Below are 19571 nucleotides of genomic sequence, written 5' to 3'. Positions count from 1 at the left end.
GATCCTCCGCCTTCAGTCGAGTGAAGCACGGCAAAGGGCGAACTGTTCAAGATTTAGCTCTGTAGGGGAAGATAGCCCCCTCTAATCCTATGCGGAGCTTGCGACAATTCCAGACTGGCCAAGCTGAGAAGTTTTGTATGCACAACGGGACCGAGTCGGCGTGAACAACGAATCACCCTTGGCTTGTACCACCAATGCTATGCGGCACTGCCATGACAGCATGGACGGTCGTGCTCGAGGCTTCATTGGTCTATCCCAAGCAGCGGCAGTGTAGTGGTGGCACTGAGGGGCTGCTAGACCAAAGCCCTCGCAAGGTACTTAAGGTGAGCATACGGCCCAGTTCTCTCCCGTCGTCTTTTCCCTCCTTTCATACCTCTGCCACCTCTCTGATCTACTGTACTCCGCGTCCGCGTCTCAGCCTCTACCCAACATTACACAAAGTCACGCCTCAGCGACAGTATTCGACCAAACATGACTGGTGACGACGTCATCACGATCATCGACCTCGACGACGATTTTGATGGCGAGGCACTAGATATATGCCTCGAAAGCACAAAGCAAGATGTCGCTAACCTTCAAGAGTCCTATCGGAAGTGCAAGAACAAGGTGAAGCAGGAGATCGGCAGACTGCGCGAGTCTCGTGATAAATATCGGCGCGAGTACGTCCGTGAGCTCGCTCAGCGCCAAAAAGACAAAGATTCTTGGCTGCAAAAGTCCGCAGGTCAGAGCAGTGTTATCAGAGACCTGAAACGAGAAAAGGCTGTACTCAGTGCGAGCAACAAGCAGCTACGCCTGGAGCTGAAAGCGATCAAGCAGCGTTTGGACCGCATGGGCCACCTTATCTGTGACATATGCATGGAAAAGGAGAAGTGTACAGTCACCAAGTGTGGTCACGGCTTCTGCTCGGACTGCCTCAATGAGGTTATTCATTACGCTGCAGATGAAGTAACCTGTCCGACTTGTCGGAAAGAATTGGACCAGGAGAAAGATCTTTGGCCCATATATTTGACAGAGGAATAAATAGGGCTATGATTACGTCGTACTGGTTGGACTTGTCTTGTGCTCTACGCGTCCCGATCACTGTGGACGTCTTACTTCTCCGAATCACCTCGCTGAAGATTGAAGTGCTGTTCAACGACTTCAGCCCAGGAAACCGCGAGAAGCTTTAACGGCTCGTGACCAAGCCTATCCTCCCAACCATCGTTGGTATAATCGAAAACGCTTCATAACGAGAACTAGAATCATCCCGCGAAAGCCTCACGCAGGAGGTGCGTCTGCTAGAGCAAAGCTTAAAGAGATCTACGGAACATGCAATCATTGCGGTCAGAGCTATCTTGGAATAGGGAAAATTTGACAGTAAGGTCATCTCCTCGTGTTCTGGAAGAGTACATCATTGTGAAATGTGATACCGATACTTTTTACGCCGCACATTACAAATTTCCAAGCTCGTCTGAGACCGTTGTAGGCTAGTGTACATATTCACTTGTAGAGCTTCACTGTTTCTTCGAATCTGGTGTGCGAACCACAACTCCATGTGGTGCTTGCCTTGCATCAAGGACATTAGAGCGTCGCAATTGAAAGTGTCTATTGTTTCAGCACCCTTAGTTTCAATGAACCAGACGATATGTACATTTTCAAGGTCGACAAAAATGTCATCCGAACCTTACTTTTGCCTGCCTGCGCTTCACATATACGTAATTCGAACGGCCTCCAATGTACTTTTAGCCTTTGGCTCTCTGATCCTTCAAGCTCGAAAATCCCTGCCTGTGCACGTTCAGTCGTACAGGTCAAACGGCTCGTCAGCGCTTTGAGGCAGACGTAAACCCGTGGCTTCCAGGGCATGGTCGATGTGGAGACAGGACAGTTCGTCCTCGTCTTCCGTGGAAAGCGTGTAAGCGATAGACACAGTGTTCTTGATCTAGTGATGTTAGGGTATTCAGCACATCGATGTCGGCTGGCGGACCTACCTGACGACCGTTGACATTCATGCAAGCAAACCGGTCCAGATAGTCTGCACCAAAGTTAGATAATCCATCTTCCCCACAGAGGCTCGTGAGAAAGCCGATGACGACTTCTTTTCTGGCGGCTTTGTCAAGAGGATGGTATTGCATTTGCAAATGCATACGATCGAGGATAGCACTGTCAAAATGATCGACCAGATTGGTCGTCAAGATCAGAATGCCATCGAAGTGTTCCAACTTTCGGAGGAACACTGCCACCAGTCGGTTGCGTTCCAGAGTTAGCTCAGCACGTCTCTGGAGAAAGACGTCCGCTTCGTCTATCAGTAAAATGGCGTTCCACGCGCATGCGACGCGGAAGATGTCAGTGAGTTGGGGATCCAGCTCTCCGGCGTCCGAGCTGAGTTCTCCGGCAGAGACCTGGATCGTTAGCCTCCCTTGCCAACAGTGGTAGCACGATCACCTACCGAATAGAGTGGTCGCCGGTGGTATTCGGACAGGGCCTCGGCGGTGAGGGTCTTCCCCACGCCTGGCGGTCCACTACTATCGTCAGCGTGCACGGTGGCGAAGCCAAAAAGTCGAGAAATCTCACTGAAGCAGAATCCTCGTTCCACTTCCTACAATACTCATGCTCGAGCCTGACCGTTTTGCATCCTTCAGTGGGCCCAGATGACCACGAGTCAGGGATCTGATGGTGTTCTTCATGCGGATGGGGATGGACAAATGGTCAAAGAGTGCGGAAGACGGTTCGATACCCTGAATATGATCGACCGCGTACTCACCTGTAGCGGAGTTTTAGCATCTAGCAACACAACCAGCGTCGGTGTACACTCACCCCAGAATTTGTCATTGAGACTGAAACCCAATACCGTGGGAGGACATAGGACAAGCTTGTCTTCCGGCAGGTTGGCTAAATCCGTCTCCCCGTCCATCACACGTTGCTGCGTCGTGATGAAGTCAGAAAAGAAGCCTTCTTCCGTTTTCTTGATTATAATGCGCGCATAGCTTGGGATCGTTTTGCGGAATTGGTCTGTATCAATCATGATCTTGGACTGAACTGACTTTCGGATCTAGGCCATCTTTTACCCGTCGAAAAGCGACTCCGTCATATATCCGGTGATGCGAGCCCATGAGAGACATGAAATTTCGGCCGCGTTCGATCAACGACTGCATGATCTTGTTCGGGGTGGGGTGAAAATAAAGCGGGTAGATGTCCAAAGTGGTGATCGGTCGAGCCCCATGAAACCGCTCAATAGGCAGCCTCTCGGTGACGGTACCAAAGACTTTGCCATCAAAATCGAGGTATTGGCATTGAAGCTCGAAGTATTCGACGCCCTGTTCAGTTTTTTTCTCCTCTCCTACATTGTACTGGAGACACCTCAACTGACCGCTGCCAAGGCAAGTCGTGATGACGTGGCTATTAGCCTTGAACAGCGCCCACAATAAATCGTATGTGATCTTACCTTCTCGCAGAAGCGGATCCAGACGTTCTGAGGGAGCTTTTGCTCGGTCTTTGATGGTGCGTATTAACAAGTTAAGGGCTTTGAGACTTGTCAGGTCACGAGCTCCATCCCTAGTCGCACTGGCCTGATACTCCTCGAGTTCGGGCAGATAGTGGAAGAGCAAGTTATGTTCAAACTAATGCACCTTCTGAGCAAGTGATCCCATTGGTCTGCGAACTACTCACCGAAGGTTTATCGTCAGCCAAGCTGACCCATTTGATATCCTTCAGCACAGCTCTCAAAATATCTCGCAAGCCTGGTAATTTAATGTCGACGTAGACGATGGATCGGGTCTCTGCCTTAACTAGTCTCGTGTCAGATTTTGAGGTGGCCTGTTGAGTTGGAGTACTTGCCCGCACGCGTGCGAATGACGAAAGCATAGGTGTCTAGTTCCATCACCTCAGTGACAGCTGGTGATTCCACGACCTTGTATGCGTATGCTACGGGGTCCCAGCTATACGCGATCAGTTCTCTGGGAACGGTATTGAGGAATGGAGATGACGCACACTTCTTGTATGTCTTTTACCTCTAGTTTCGTGCCTCTCACAGCAGGCTTGGAGGCTGTTGTGGACGCGACTTGAGGTGCGGTAGTTTTCGCGGTCTCCTTGGAGTCTGACATAATGTACTCGACGGCATCTTTGAGTAGTTGAGCAACCTCTTGATGAGTTGACGCTCGCATTGGCAGACTCTTCGGCGAAGTGTCTCGATGACAAGAGCTGGCAGTGCGAGCTTGGGATGTATCAGTGCGCTTCGAGAGGGTGACAGCTGGCTTTGAGTTTGAACACTGCATGGTTGGACTGCTTGGAGGACTGGCCGGGCTGACCGTATGCGTTCGAGCAGCTTTGTTGTTTTTTGGTGCTTTAGCCACTGAGGACATGGTTATGCATAGAGCTTGAGGCGACTGTTTGAAGAAGAATGCCTGGCAGGTTTGGGAAGATGATGGCTGGTCTTTTTATGTCTCTGGTTGAACGAGTTAAGAGGTACGTATTCGAATGGATCTGAGATGAGATTTGCATACGAAAAAGCGACTTCTTTATACTTTTCATTGTCGCACATTTGGGCTATCCTGTCGCCAGAGCTTGCAACACGTCCATCGGGGTGGAGGTTTCTGGTTTCGTGCATATGTTAAGGACCGGATTGTACACCTCGTAGAGCTGCAGTCCATTTACGAGTCTGGAAGACCAATCATTCAGGTCAGGGTGTGGTATGAGGTGCTGAGATGAATCTTGTCTGCAGAGGCAGCGAATCGAGCTCTTCGATCTAATGCTTTACTCTGCGGCAATCGATGCTAAGCTATTCCTTGGTGGACTGCCCCCCATGGAGCTCCTTGACAGCAAACCTTGAGGTTTGTGCATGGTCCGTGCAGGCATGATTCGAGACGCTTGCAGTAGAATTCCCAATACCAGTGGACGAAGTATAGTAAACCCTCCATCACCTGGCATTAGACACCTTGCCGCGCTTTCTTCATGTACGCAGAGGAAACTGCATGATGATCAAACAAGCCGAGACATGGTTGGAAGGTGAATATCATTTACTTTCATGCACTTTCATAATTTTCCGTATGCCCCACCTCGTTTACTCGTATACTCTGCCACTCAACTAATGTCTCACTTCGTTTCACTAGCCTGCCCTCTTTTTACTTGTTGTGAATTGTTCCTCTACTCAATTCACATATTTGACCTTTCAACAATGTTCCTTCACTGATAAGAACTTATCTACTCAAACCCATTTGCATTTGACCGCTTCCCACTTTCCCCCTAAACCTTTCAGCAATGCCCAAAAATACCAAAACAAGTGGCTGGCTGATCAACGAACTTAAAATTCAGAAAGATACCTTCGACGATACCACATACCCTTTACCCAGTTACCAACTCACAAAGTTTGAATCATGCATTCAACTACTGCAAGAATCTACTAAGTCTCTCAGCCATAGGTCAAGCCCGCAGTCCGGTAGACGGACTCGAGTTCGCGTACTCCTAAAAGACATTTTCCTGGCGCTGAATTCTGAGGTATTTTTGTTGTGCACTTTGGCTGCATCTATCACTACTCTTGCGGATGTAGCACAACAGGGTCTCATTCGCGATCTGGGCAATTGGTGGAAAGAGACTGCCCACCCTCAAGGACTTTCAGGTATTGGAAGCAAGCTCTGTGACACCTTTTCTGTCAGTACTTTGTTTGGGTCGGCGCCAAGTTGTGCAGGTTACGACCAAAGAAAAGCCAAACTCCATGACCATCAACAAGATGCGCAAGCACCGGAAGCGCATGGAGTGGTCGATGGGTTCCCGGATAACGCAGACGCGCGGCTAAACCTAGAGGAGAGCAGTGCTCCGGCATACCACGTCAGAGATGAGCTGGTAAAGGCGGTTCCCACAAACAGACGTAGGCAGCAGAAGGGCGTGTGTATATTGACTTGCTAATGACATTTGTTGCAGATATCGAGTATAGATACTCAGAAGCCCCCATTAATCAGATGATTCTCCTCAGCGACTTGATCTCTGATGCCGTGCAGAGTAGCCACCAGTGGAAATGGGAACGCGACCTCGGAGGGAAAATGTCAACAGATTGCGTCAATGCTTTGGTGCCTAAAAGTCGGACTCAGGACATATCGATCACTTTGTTGGTAGGCTATGAGAAGGGAATGAAGTTGATCGAAGAACTCCAACTTGAATTATGTAAATTTGACAGTGGCTCCTAACACACGGACTTCGTAACCTGCAGGGACATCATGTGAACCCACTTCAGAAGAGCTTTCGTGTTCCCAATATGAGGAGGAATGCATATCTGCGTTTGGATCATAAACTTGAATTAACGTGCCTCGGCCGGTTATTGTCCTCATACGATCGACTCCCTTGAATAATTTTGCTTTGATATATTCATCTTCTCCGTTAAGGGCTTTAGCCCCAGCCTAGATATTACCATGCGTTAGCTTTAAAAACCAATGAACCAGATATACTTGCCTCTTCAGACATATCGGTGGCCACTCCTGCACTATAGGCTATCTATCTCGATGTCTGGTCTCTCGGCTCTTGCTAGGCTCTCAACCCTCCTCGAGAGTCTTCGAGAAGGTCAGAGCGTGAGCGAAAATGATGGTCTTCGGGCGTTGGACAGGCGCTGCTTGACTGCGGGCAGATAGCAAAAGCAATCATATGTTGTACTGAAAGGTGCGGTAAATAATCGTGATTTTGCCCTTTTATTAGCGGGTAGTAGAACATGAGGACGTCGTGACCGCGCAGAATAGTCTCGATAGAAGCCTTCGAATTGCAATGTGTAAATGTTCAATAATCAAGTTGCGAGAAGGAAAACAACTCGTTGTGTCTGCACAAGTGGACTGCGCTCTCCATTGATGTGCCCGACAGACACTTGTAATGGCATGCGGATGGACTGCGGGGCAACAAATTTTCTTTGTCGCCTTTCACTTTCTTTCATTCATCTTCATGCATCTTCAGGTTTCTCTTGCCTGTCCACTATCAGTTCTACTAACCAACTATCCTCTTCTCGTAGTCCGATACTGTAGTAGTGTTGATCACGACAATTTCAAAAACTCTATCAATACGACCATTCTCCCCACCTTCTGACCCTGCTGATTTTAATCCAGGAAGACGGCGCATCTCGGAACTGTCGCAAAGATTTGCCAGTACAATCTGCTTGTCGGACATCTCCTTGTAGCCCTCCATGACCAGTTGATGCGCGCGATAAAGCTCAGCGATGTCAAGTTGAAGAATAGGAGCCGCTGCGTAACCACCATTGTTTATTCCATTGCACAAGGACTTGCTTCCCAAACGTCTTCCTATTCCCACCATATCGATGAATTTGTCTGTTGCCTCATTGGGCTGCAATTTCCAATACACTTTGCAGGAGGATTGGACTATTTCTCAATGGAAAACGGTGGAAATAAGGGATAACAATTCGCTATAAAGTTGATACCTCACTGTCGGTCAAGCAATCGCTTTAGCAACTTGATTTGTTCCTCCTGCTGAGCCATCTGCTCTTTACTCTGCTTCTGCTGCTCCGTCAGGATCTTCATAAGTTCTTTCCGCTGCTGCTCCGCATCTTGCCTCTGCTTTTCCGCATCTTGCCTCTGTCTTTCCACCTGTTCCAATAAATTAGCCTCTCTTTCTTTGTTCTGCCTTTGTTGCTCTGCTAATTGCTCTCGCAGGAGGGCCATTTGACCCTTCTGCTTCTTACTGGCAGGCGTGCCAGGTTTTTTGAACCCTGTGGTCTCTTGGGAAGATTGAGCACTCGGGTCCTGCTCCTGAGATTGATCGTCCTCAATGCTCATGCTCGAAGTCATCGATACGGTCCGAGGATCCTCAATTGCCGCCAATGCTTCACGAATCCTCTTCATATGCGCTGGGTAGAATGTGTGATATACCTCTCGTACGAAGTCGTGCGTCCTCTTCCTGCCTTGACTCTCTTCAAAGTTCAGCACAAAGGACGCAACGGGATATCGATAGAAGGCCACCTTGTCTCCGTCGATGATGGCAAAGTGACCATATAGTTTCACAAGCAAATTGTCGTGAGAAACCGAGAATACCAAGATCTGTCCGCTCAAGTCGGCCACCTTGGTCTCGTCAACAGCTCGATAGAGTTGTATGATCGCATTTACAGCCACGCTGGCGCTCTGGATGTTTTGGCGATCTGCCCGGCTGATCCCCTCGTCACCGCATTTGGCCTCGCAAAGTAGGAATGGAAAGTAAATGTTATCCGTGAATAGGGTTGCTCGTTCAAATGCTGTATGGTTCTTCAACTTGGCTTTTTCCTCCTCATCGAACGCCGATGGCGCAATGCCAACCGCGAGATCCGGTTTCGGCCTGGGTCCTCCTAGAGCTTTGCACCTTGTCCACTCAACGCTGATCTCTTCTGCAACGTGCTCAAGCTCTTGGTGACCAGAGGCCCAAAGAAGCTCGGGCGACGGCACCAGCAGCGGCGTGAGGTCTCGATAGACCCTGGCTTCGTTCCGCTTCTGCACTCTCTGCCACACTGACAAGAACTCCGGCAACGGAAAGGCCGTGTGCTGCGGTTCTGGGTATGTGCTTTGTAATAAACTTCTGCAAAATGACTTGCTCTCTTCTTGCGCTCGTGATCGACCTTGTAACTCGTCCATGTGCACACCGTGGTCAGCCAGAGTGTTCTCATGCGCAGCAGAGTGCGCCTTGGGGACTTCTCCAGCTTTGAAGCTTTGCGTATAGCTTGAACTTGGTGGCCGTTTCTTCGACGAGCTACTCTGTTCCTGACTCATGCTTGCAAAGTCCTTAGGCCACTGCGCAGTATGCACCCAATGTGCTACCGGTGACGCTACCGGTGGTGCTATCGGCGATGCTGTCGATGGACAAACTTCCGTGTCGTAACGCTCGTTGTCTTCAGTGGGTGCCGGACCAGTTGCGTTAGACGCCTCCGGGGTGATCCGAGATAACTGCCTCTTTTTGTGGTGTCTGCACAGGTCCTCCTCGGCGTCGGCCCAAGTTATCTTCCTTTTTTGTCCTTGTAGTTGACGCGTAGATCGCTCGATGCTGAGGGGGGAATCTAAAACTGCCGCAGAAGCGTCCGGGGCAGATTGCGATCTCTTCTGGAAAGTTTGTAGGGCTGATTTGGATGGTCGTCGAATCTGCTGAAGATAAGTTAGCCGTGGGATATCTTCATGTGTTGCATCTCTCCTACCTCTTGTTGTGCAGAGCTGCTTGTTGACGGCGATGGGAGCAGACGGCGTTTCTTCTTTCTCCTCCCAAACGAGTCGCTTCTGGTGCTGCACGCTTCGTGGTGCTGCGAATGTTCGCAGTCAAGAAGAAAAGGTGTCATGGGCACAGTACTTCCTCTGTCGCAAGCGAGACGGAAAACCTATTAATCTCTTCTGCAGTCTAACAATAAGCGCTCAGTATCCGGGCGCTCGCATGTGCTAGACTGCACCTTCATGTCAGATACAACACACGCCTTTCCACACTCGATCGGTGGTGAAAGCGCAGGCGGGCCAAGGGCAATTGGAACTAAAACAGTATCACGTGGGGATGTGTTGCGCTGATCCACCAGGCATCCTGTCGCTGCATACTAATGCGCTCCGCTCCTGTAAATTGTACATTCTGATAAACTTCTAGTTACACTTTAGATCCAAGTCCTTGATCCCTACGCTGTATTGGTTCAAGGCAGAATTTTTGACCATCACTTTCTCCGCGCAGTAGTTGCATCGACCAACCCATTATTCTTGGTTCTTGGAATGCTATTTGGCATTGGACCTTCCTAGGCACTCGTGCACCCGAATCGTCATGACCAGACTCATGCTTTCGCTTTCTTAAAGATTGGAGACGACAGCTTCGCACTGCCTCGCGGTTGTACTCCTGGATTTGCTTGTGGTTCTCTGCCATGGTGACGCATGCAGGAGAGCTCAGCTTGACCATGCAAGGCACAAGCGACTCAGGTCTCACCACACTGCCCAAGGGTAGACCTGATCCTGCCGTTCTCGACCAGCGCTACATATCCACTATTCACAGGCTCTTCGCTAGCGGGCTTCTCGCTAGTACCCTGCGTAGCTGGGGCAGGTTGGCAGCAGCTCATTGCTGGAAGAAGTTGACGACCCACCGACATAGCTCGAAGAAAGCGCTAAAAGTACTTCCTTCAGTCTGCAACTGTTCTTTCTCATACAGCGTGACCGTGCATCGCCTCCGCTCGTCCACTACCAACGCTGAGCTTCGGGCCAATCAGGCTTGTATGACCTGTTGTGCCCCTCTTACGACCAGATGATGCCGCCGCTGTTTTGTCGGCTGAGCTCTGCTGTCGCTCTCGGTAGGTTGAGTTGGATAGCACCGTAGCACACTAAGCATGCTCCACCGCTGTGTACCCCATGTTCTGCTGTCCCTCTCGCAATGTGCCTGTCACAGCTCCTGACCCACCCAGTGTAATAGTCCAAGGCAGACTCTCGGTCGTCACAGGCTCCGTCCAGAGTATTTCACATACTGCTGGTCTTCTTGTCACTGTCTATGGCTCCAGTATTTAGCCCCTGCGCTGTAGCAGTTCAAGGCCGGCTTCCGACTATGCCAGTCGCTGTACGATGTGGTTGCATCGACCGACCCACGGGTCTTGCTTTTTGCTCCCTAGAATGCCACTGGCGACTGCTGGGCCGTGTGGCATATTTGCCATTGGTGTTTTCACCATCTATGAGAACACTGTCTCATCCTATCCCTTTATCTCATCGCCAAAGCATACACAATGCACTTCTTGCGGCGTTAGGGTCTACCGCCTTATTCGTGGCATCTGCGTGTCATTGAGTAGTACTAAGAATGCTAAAGGTCCGACCGCCTGTACAACTGCTAGATGAGACGTCGTGAGTCCGGCAGGTCTGAAGGCGCCCTGGCGTGGTTTAAGATCAAGCAAGTCGGGTAGGGTGATCGAGTTGGAATGATGGACCGCACACAAATGAGTGTAGGTCGTCGTCATAACGAGGCAGAGGTGAGGACCGCAAGCATGACGCTCGTTGAGTAGGCGAGTTGAAGCCGTTCGTGGATGACCAGTGACAAGATCGCAAGGGAGAGCAGGCGGTAAAGCTGTACTGTGTTGAGAGCCAGACATGGTGGTACCAGATTGGACGAAAGACAGATCTGGTCGATTGGTACACTAATCCCATCGCTGATTCAGTGATCTTTGAATCCAACGGACTTTATCGGCTGTATTGCTTTCACATGCCACACTCTGGCTCCGACCAAAAGTTGGCTTGCCCTCTCCACCTTCGACCTGTTGCACGCGTCGACACGCGTCGCGTCCGTGTAACGGAGTGTATCGCTTTTTGCATAAGTACTTGCGGTGTAGAAAGTTTGCCGAAACGCATCCTCTTGTGGATGTACGGAATTCAGATCGTGTGTACACCACCAATATTCGTAATTAGGCCTACCTACCTATAGCTATAGACTGTCTTCGCTATTAATTGCCCGTAGGTACTAACTTAGAGCTACCTTAACGCTGTACAGAGGAGGAAAACTTAGGCGGTAGCCTATACCTAACGTGAGCGCCTGTGATGCCGAAATTCTTAGGTAAGGCTAGGAGGTAACCCCACCTATAGGGATTTGCACCAATATAGATTTGCAACACCGCATTCAACACCACTACTTACAACTGCGACCACTTACTACTCAACCAACTCATCATCAACGCAATGGACAACGAATATATCATTAGCCAGGCCCTCAAAGACCTCGATACCGGTCGTTATTCCTCCCTCCGAGCCTGCGCAGCCGCCTACAACCTCGATCATACCACCTTATCACGGCGAAGGCGTGGCCAACGAAGTCGGGTTATCAGTCACGCCAACCAACAGAAACTCAGTCCGATACAAGAGGATATGCTAGCTAAGTGGCTACTCGAAGCCGAGCGAGCAGGACACGCGTTCAACCATCGCCAATTACAAGAAATGGCCTCTATTGTCCACAAGGCCTCTGGTGGTGACGGAAAGCTTGGAAAGCTATGGGCAAGGAACTTCATAAAACGACACCCTGACTTGCATACAAAGAAGGGTGTCTCAATAGCTAGCCAAAGAGTTCATGACCTCTATTCTTCGAACGTTTCCCAGTGGTTTATGATTCTCCTCTCGCTACTTACTGTCTACAAGATCAAAACTAAGCATATTTACAATATGGACGAGACTGGTAACGTCCTTGGCCCTTGCACAAACCAAACTATCGTTGGATCCAGTCTTTCAAAGCGATCCTACGTCTCGAGACCTGAACAGAGAGAATGGGTATCCGTTATCGAGTGTATCAGCGCAATAGGCAAGGCCCTTGTCCCGTTGGTTATATTCAAAGGGAAAAGCGTCCAACAGCAGTGGTTCCTTCCTCATAAGACCCCAGATTGGTACTATACATCCTCAGACAATGCCTATACTACCAACGACCTCGGACTACAGTGGCTCCGCGAGATATTTATACCTCAGACTACGACCGACCTCAATAAGCGCGAATACCGTTTACTAATCTTAGATGGCCATCGCAGTCACTGTACCACCGAATTTATGTGGGAATGTCATCAGAACAAGATAATACCCTACTACCTCATCGCACACGCATCGCATATTCTTCAACCACTCGATCTATGCGTATTCTCGTCCCTCAAACGCAGCTATCGAGCTACAGTCAACTTTCACAGTCAACTAGATGATACTGCGCCAGTTAAGAAGCAACGGTTCCTAGAATACTACCAATCTGCAAAAGACGCTGCTATAACTATAAGGAACATCAAATCTAGCTTTAAATCAGCAGGAAAAGTGCCCTACAACCCTAATAAGGTATTATCCTCGCCCTTCATCCTTCAAGTGGCTAGCGACAGCCAGCAGCAACGTTCACATAGTCCACAGGTGATGACAACGCCTACCGAGGTTCAGCGAACACCTACCAACCACAGAGAGCTAGATCAGGCCGTTACCACTCTACATACCCTTACACCACTCGATTACAATATACGAGACCTATTCGCCAAGACAGGTCGCACAATAGACCGGCTACACTTTCGCCTTGCAGAGGCCCAGCGTCAAGGTACCACCTATAAACGCCTCTCCGATGACCACGCTGCAAGGTCCAAGAAACAGGGACCGGTAGACCTCAATAGGACCTTTGCAAATATCGACAGTATCAAGAAGGCCTATGACAAGGCCCAGTTACCTCCGACGACGACAAGAGGGCCAATAAGGCCAGCGAGACTCTCAAAACCTACCCCTACGCGTCCTCCTACGTCTACCGAGCCCTTTCTGATGGTTGCTGAACGTCTACGAGCAATAGGTGGTAGGTGACAAGAGATGACAGTTACAATAACGGTATTGGACGAGGTGTTGCAAATCTATATTGGTGCAAATCCCTATACGTGGAGTTAAGGCTGTACCTAGCCTCACCTAAGAATTTCGGCATCACAGGCGCTCACGTTAGGTATAGGCTACCGCCTAATAATTCCTCGCTCCGTACAGCAAATGATAGGGCAACACTAGTATATGCGTGTACGCATTTAATTTCTCTACTTTATAGCTAGCGAGCAATCAGTAAGACTATAGCGTGGTGGTGCGCGTACGATCTGAATTCCGTGCATTCACAAGAGGATGCGTTTCGGCAAACTTTCTGCACCGCAAGTACTTATGCAAAAAGCGATATCTAGAACCACCCTAGTACAAACTTCTGCGCCTTTGAATCCCCACACAATGCCAAATTCACCGTATACCCAATCTGTCCAACCTTTTATACAGCAGATTTTATAGTTGCTGTGTTACACCAGGCCGGCCTTCCACCGTCGGACCTCATGAAGAACTTCTGTATCTGCGTCACGTTCACACCAGGACCTTCGCTTCCTCAAGGGCCGCCGACGACGGCCTTGCGCCACCCCTCGATCGTACTTCTGGATTTGGTTCTGCGGTATCCCATCCTTAGGCCGAAGCCAGGTCCCAATCAGGCAGCAATATTCTGGCCCCTGACATGTCTCTCGCTGCCCATACAACCCAAGGAGAGTACCGCTACTAACATTGACGGAGATCTCGCCAACTCCTGTTGTCCGGATTTGTGAATCCCGGTCCTCTGCCTGAGAGTCTCTATAAGACGTTCGCTCCGGATCTAGCTGCCTCTTAGACGTCGAGCTTGAGGGCCCTTGCCCGCTGTGCGCCTTGTGCTGCTCTGTTCGCTCTGTCATCGAATCGCCCTTATCTTGACACCCAGTGATTACTGTCGTAACGTCCAGACTGTGCAAATCACTTGTATGATCGCTGCGACTCGGAGACTCGGCGACTTCGACTGATCCGCGCCTTTCAGCAGTAGCTTGGCGTTTGTGACGACTCTGACGGTGTGACCCCTTCTGTTCCGTACCGTCCTCGATGTCTTTTACGTCTGTGATGCTCCGCTTTCTGGGCCTTAGGACATCACGGAGGGAAGGCAGACTAGAGTCCGAATTCGTGTCACTGTCAGGCTCGCTATTCTGGTATCATAGTTAGCCTAAGCTCGCTACTAATTCAGAGTACGACTTACATCAACACTTTCACTCAAACTGGTTATATCAGTTGGGCATGGGGACTCAGGGTGGTCAACTGAGGGCCCATATTCACTAGAAGATTCCATGCCGAACCAACGCTTGGCGCCTCAAGGCGGATCCGAGGTTCTATCTGTGATGATAGAAGACTTGTACGAAGTATGAGCCAGGAAACATGTAAAGGCTGCAGCAGCTGGTCGTGGGAGCGAAGTTGGAAGATGCTAACCAGGACTTATAGCTCAGAGGGCGGGACGCCGCTACCGGTGCTGTTATTGCTCAGGCTTGCAACTTCCTCGTTTAGCAAGGCTGCCTGATCAATGCGCACATGGTGTGACACGCAAGAGGTCGGGACGACCGCACAAGGCACACACAACCAGGTCTCACCACGAAGCCCCGGCGTATATTTGAGACCTGCCGCCGTTGTCGACCCTCGCGACATACCCACTATTCACAGGCTGTTCGCTGGGCCGTCTCAGAAATTCTGACAACACCCTGCGTAGCTGAAGCTGATCGGCAGGCAGCTCACTGCTGGAAGAAGTCGTCGACCCACCACAGTAATGCGCAGAAAGCGCCAAAAGGATTTCTTCCGGTCTGCCATCGTTCCTCTCTATGCAGCCTGACCATGCATCGCCTCCCTCGTCCACCACTAACGCAGAGCTTCATGCTAATGAGGCTTGTATGACATGTCGTGCATCTTTTGCAGCCCAATGACGCCGCCGCTGTTCGTCGGCTAAAGACACCTGCGCCTGGCTGTTGCTGCGGGTAGGTTGTATTGGCTACCGTCGTAGCACACCAAGTATACTCCATGTCTATGTATTCCATATCCTGCTAGCCGTCTCGCGACTGTCCTTGTTACAGCCGCTGACCCATGCAATATAACAGTCCAAGGCAGAGTTGCGATCGTCACCGTCTCTGTCCAAAGTGGTTGCTTCCACCGACCCACGAACCTTGCTTACTGCAGTGCCGCCACTGACACCGGTATCGCGAGGCATAATCGCCATTGGTGGTCTTCATTATCCACCACAATGATGTCTCGCCCTACATGTGATCTCGTCACACAAGCGTACACAATGCCCATCGCATTGGTGGCGCGACACTCCACCAATTCGTTCATGTCATGGATGTGTTGTCGGAGGATACTGGAATAGTCCGGTAGCTTTTGTGAGTAGCTGGCGAGACATTTCGAGTTTGGCGCCTCTGCAGGTGTTCGGCGCGGTTTAACATAAGGCAGAGTGGTCGAGGTTGTGATCATTCGAATGTAGATCAGTGTAGAAATATCACCATAAGTCTACCTTACGGCAAGGTAGTTGTGGGCGCCGAGAGCACCGCTTACTGGGTGAAGTACCGACATGAAGTCGATCCCCATAGCTGGTGACGACAAGATCGCAGATAAAACCAAGTGGTGAAGCTGTGAGATTGTGGTGCCAGCCATAGTGGTACGTCTCTGGACCAAAGACCGGCCTGATAAACTAGTCCGGAGATGGCCAACTTTCGTCGCTGGTTTACTGATGCTCCAGTGGCGTTGGATATTACTGGCTGTGCGTGCTTCATATGTCCTATTTCCTGGGTGAGCAGGGGTCGCGTTTCACCATCGACGAAGCACCGGGTATGGCGCGACGCCGAGCACTGCTGCCTAGAGTGGATCTGTCCGGGTGAGCGTCGGGTGAGGCTGACCCACGTGACGGTGAGCCGGGGTTGAGCCAAAGCGGCCTCACCCTAGGCCCGAGCGAGCCGCGAGCTCGATGCAGTATTTTACTCATCTTGGCACAGGTAGTTTCGAACAAGGCAACATGCCACAACGCACCGTCATTGCACCTCTTACTGTCCTGTGCTACAGTTGTGGCGCCTGCAGCATCCTATAAATGATTTGAGGTTTAGATCGGAACCCAAACAATAATCTTGCCCAAGGTGAAGCGGTAGCATTTATTCTGCAGTCTCGAACCATCTACAGCTCCTAGACTGGTGTACTCGTCGTCGAAAGTGTGGTTTCTCTCCCTTCCTAATCAGCTACTCACTGATAAATCCAGGAGTGAGCGGGTTTTGGCTATGGTAGCCTTCCGTCGTGTCCGACGTAATGTTTTCCGGTTGCGAGAGCCTGGAGGTCGGCCACGAGAAGACTGCTTCGCCAACTTTGGTTGGCTCGGTCTTTCCGCTTCCAGTGACTCAATGCGGGGTATCGTGGAGCTATTCCACGATTCAGGTACAGGCGGCACCTTGATCACCAAGCCTGGCTGTCTCCGAATCTGTGTTTGCTCTGATTCCTCCAATCCTTGCCAAATTTCAGCTTCGCCTACCTGCTCATAATCTTCCATAAGCACATTGTCCTCGACCTCGTACATGACCATCCCAAAACCATCAGCACCGTCGTCTCGACACGATTCTCCCGATCCAACTTTCGTACAGCTGACTTCTTGTTCGTTCGCTGTCATTGCCTCATGACCAGCTTGAGCCTCCGATGGCACCACTTCCTGAGGCGTGGCTGATTTCTCACAGGTCTGGTGGAGGCTGTCCCTGTTAGTGTCGATCTCGGCATGAGTCCTTTGGTATTCATTAGCGTCGACATGAACGAATGAGAAATTCCTCGGCACTTTCTCAGCTGGCTGCGAGGCGGTAGAGCTGACGGCCCTTTGTCTTTTTCTATGTTCGAAGCGTATCTCATGAGCGTCAGCCAGATGGTCCAAGAGCACGGTTTTGTCCTTGCGCCAGAGTTCCGGCTCGCACTGCGGGTGTGGGCATGATTGCACATTCTCCTGTAGGATGTGATCTTGAAGATGATTCTTCCAGGTGGTCAGGCTGACAAACTGCCGAAAACTCCCCTCGCCCAGGCACGCCGGACACAAAGCTGGTCGCACCACATTGTGACGGAAGACCACCATGTTGCATTTCAGCGGCAAGTCCTGCAAATGCTCTCGACCGTGCTGCTTCCAGGCATCATGATCATCGTACCAGACAAAGCACAAGAAACAGAACTCAGCAAAGCCACTGTGATTGCAGATGACTCTCTTTCGACATCGATAGAGGTGGGACCACCACGCGTACTCTTTGCCAGGAGTGACCTCCTCCCCACATGTATTGCAATGGGAACCTGACGGGTTGAGACCCGAGCAGTATGTATTTGGCATTTCCTGCCGACACAGTTGGATCAAGTCATTCATGATCGCACGACCTGTCTCGTCTCGGAGACTTCCCTCACGGAAGAGGTTGGTGGCCAGCCGATCTCTCTCAGGCATCAGCTTCCGGGTCTGGCTAAAGTCGGACTCATACGGCCGACCATCGGGCGGTGGTGCGGCCGAGCTCTGCTCGCGCAAGAGAAGGTCTCGGTGGTGTCGTCGCTGGTCGTACAGCTTCTGGCGTTTGACCGGGTCACTGCAGAGGGACTCAACGATCTCACGCTCCTCGTCGCTAATGTCCTCTTGTACAGCGACCCGGGTCGCCTCCTTGAGCTTAGGTTGGTGATGAGGGTTACGACGCCACGAGTATCCCCTCCTGAGTGCATGTAGCTCCACGTTGCGGGGTTCATACTGAAAGTACGACGCCTGTCCATCGACCAGTGGGATCGACGTTTGGTACGATCGGCGATAGGTGTTGGGGTTGATGTGGGCAGCGAAGCGCATCCGCTCGTTGCAAGAATAGCCATAGTTGTCGACTTGCATGAGGACCTCTCGTCGAGCAGCATGCAGCGTCAAGTGGTCTCGAAAGCCGGCCCGAAAGCCCAGGTCGAGTAATGCCTTCGACGTCAAAGAGGCGGAGCTTCGACTGTGGTCCAGATGTCCTGCCAAGGAGCTGCGAGGGAACAGTGGCCAATGGCTTTTTTCTGGAACATAGTCGATGATGACATGCTTTTGTTGAGACGGTCGTGAGATGGCGCAGATCTCATCCCAAGTATGGTAGTCACGCAGCACATCATCTGCCAGCGCCGCGGCGATGAAGAAGGCAATGCTGTTACAATAGAATGGGAGGCCCACCAGCTCGTACAGCATGTGCTGGGGCTGTTCCCGTTCATAGTTTTGGAGACCCTTCGCTTTCGTCCGTCTGAAGTCGATGACCAGCTGGGGTTGGTCTGTGCCGTCCAACCAGACCACTGCTAAGGATATATCGGCGTACGTCAACTCCTTCTCGTACTCGGCGCGCCGACCTGATGTGTTGCAGTGGAGCAGGAGCAGCAGGTGCAGGCCGGTTCGATAGCGTTCGTGAACGAAATCGTGCCAGTCGTTTTGCCACAATTGTTGGACGCATACCAGGAAATCGTCCCTGGTGAAATTGCGGCTGGGACGTGCCTTGCGAGAAAGATCCGGAGCGCCCGACTTCTCTCCACCATTGATGAAGTTGAGGATGGTGTCTTGGTGGCTCTTGGAGAATGACATGTGGTGTATGCGACCCCATGCGGCCATGAACGACTTCCAGGCGGTGTAGGTGTAGGCCACCGTCAACCGACCGCCCGGTTCGTTGCGGCCTTTGCGGCCACTGCTGAAGAACAGGATGAAATCTTTGGCGGTTTTGAGGTTGGCAGGATCTTTTGGGCCGTGGTACTCAGAGGTGAACAGATCCCATTCCCGCAGCATGACCTGATAGAATCGAGTTGTACCAAAAGCAATGGGTTTGCGCACGAAGCTTGTGGTGGTGGACTCAATCTTCTTCTGATACTCTCGTGATTGTCGAATGAAGTCTCGTTCGAGATCTCGAGCCGTCTTCTCGCACGACAATGGCACTGGTGACACGCCCTCTGGCTCGGTGCTCGGTGCATTGGAACTCATAGTATTATTTCTGTTTCGATCTCATGGAGAGTATTCATGAGGCACTTTTAGTCCAAGAACCCAGAGCAACTACTCGATAGTGACTGTGGCAAGTGTCCGGGAAGGAATTCCAAGATATGAAAGTCTGGCTGAATGCGACTTATAAATGGAGATTCGACTGGCATCGTGGCCGCCCATCGGTGGAGTTCCAGGTCGGACATCCCACGTCCTCCAGACAGTATAGCCACCTTGTGGCTCGTGGGGTGAGCTGAGGGTGAGCGGAAGGTGATGGAAGGTGAGCTCAGGGTGAGTTGAGGGTGAGCGGAAGGTGAGCCGGGGGTGAGCAAAGCGGCCAGAGCCACACCCCCGTTGGGCGACTCACCCGTGAGAATCTGGGCCAT

General features: G+C 51.0%; 4 protein-coding genes across 4 annotated transcripts; 1 reads left to right on the top strand and 3 right to left on the bottom strand.

Moving 5' to 3' along the window:
* Positions 1 to 471: 471 nt before the first annotated feature.
* Positions 472 to 1020, top strand: PMZ80_011293 (uncharacterized protein; the record flags this gene model as incomplete). Its single annotated transcript, XM_064879672.1, has 1 exon — positions 472 to 1020. The coding sequence occupies one exon, from the start codon at positions 472 to 474 to the stop codon at positions 1018 to 1020; it is 549 nt and encodes a 182-aa protein (XP_064724562.1).
* Positions 1021 to 1774: 754 nt separating this feature from the next.
* On the bottom strand, positions 1775 to 4250 carry PMZ80_011292 (uncharacterized protein; the record flags this gene model as incomplete). The annotated part of the gene is made up of 9 exons (XM_064879671.1): positions 1775 to 1918; positions 1968 to 2378; positions 2426 to 2498; positions 2551 to 2740; positions 2794 to 2963; positions 3097 to 3596; positions 3646 to 3764; positions 3820 to 3914; positions 3967 to 4250. 9 exons carry the CDS (start codon positions 4248 to 4250, stop codon positions 1775 to 1777), a joined length of 1986 nt encoding a protein of 661 aa, XP_064724561.1.
* Positions 4251 to 7385: 3135 nt separating this feature from the next.
* PMZ80_011291 (uncharacterized protein) lies at positions 7386 to 9256 on the bottom strand (the record flags this gene model as incomplete). The annotated part of the gene is made up of 2 exons (XM_064879670.1): positions 7386 to 9068; positions 9119 to 9256. The coding sequence occupies 2 exons, from the start codon at positions 9254 to 9256 to the stop codon at positions 7386 to 7388; spliced, it is 1821 nt and encodes a 606-aa protein (XP_064724560.1).
* A 7184-nt stretch (positions 9257 to 16440) lies between these two features.
* On the bottom strand, positions 16441 to 19191 carry PMZ80_011290 (uncharacterized protein; the record flags this gene model as incomplete). The annotated part of the gene is made up of 1 exon (XM_064879669.1): positions 16441 to 19191. The coding sequence occupies one exon, from the start codon at positions 19189 to 19191 to the stop codon at positions 16441 to 16443; it is 2751 nt and encodes a 916-aa protein (XP_064724559.1).
* Positions 19192 to 19571: the final 380 nt, after the last annotated feature.

This window comes from Knufia obscura, assembly GCF_036327395.1.
Source record: "Knufia obscura strain CCFEE 5817 isolate CBS 148926 chromosome Unknown scaffold_41, whole genome shotgun sequence".
Taxonomy (NCBI): domain Eukaryota; kingdom Fungi; phylum Ascomycota; class Eurotiomycetes; order Chaetothyriales; family Trichomeriaceae; genus Knufia; species Knufia obscura.
This window is presented reverse-complemented; position numbering and strand designations above follow the sequence as displayed.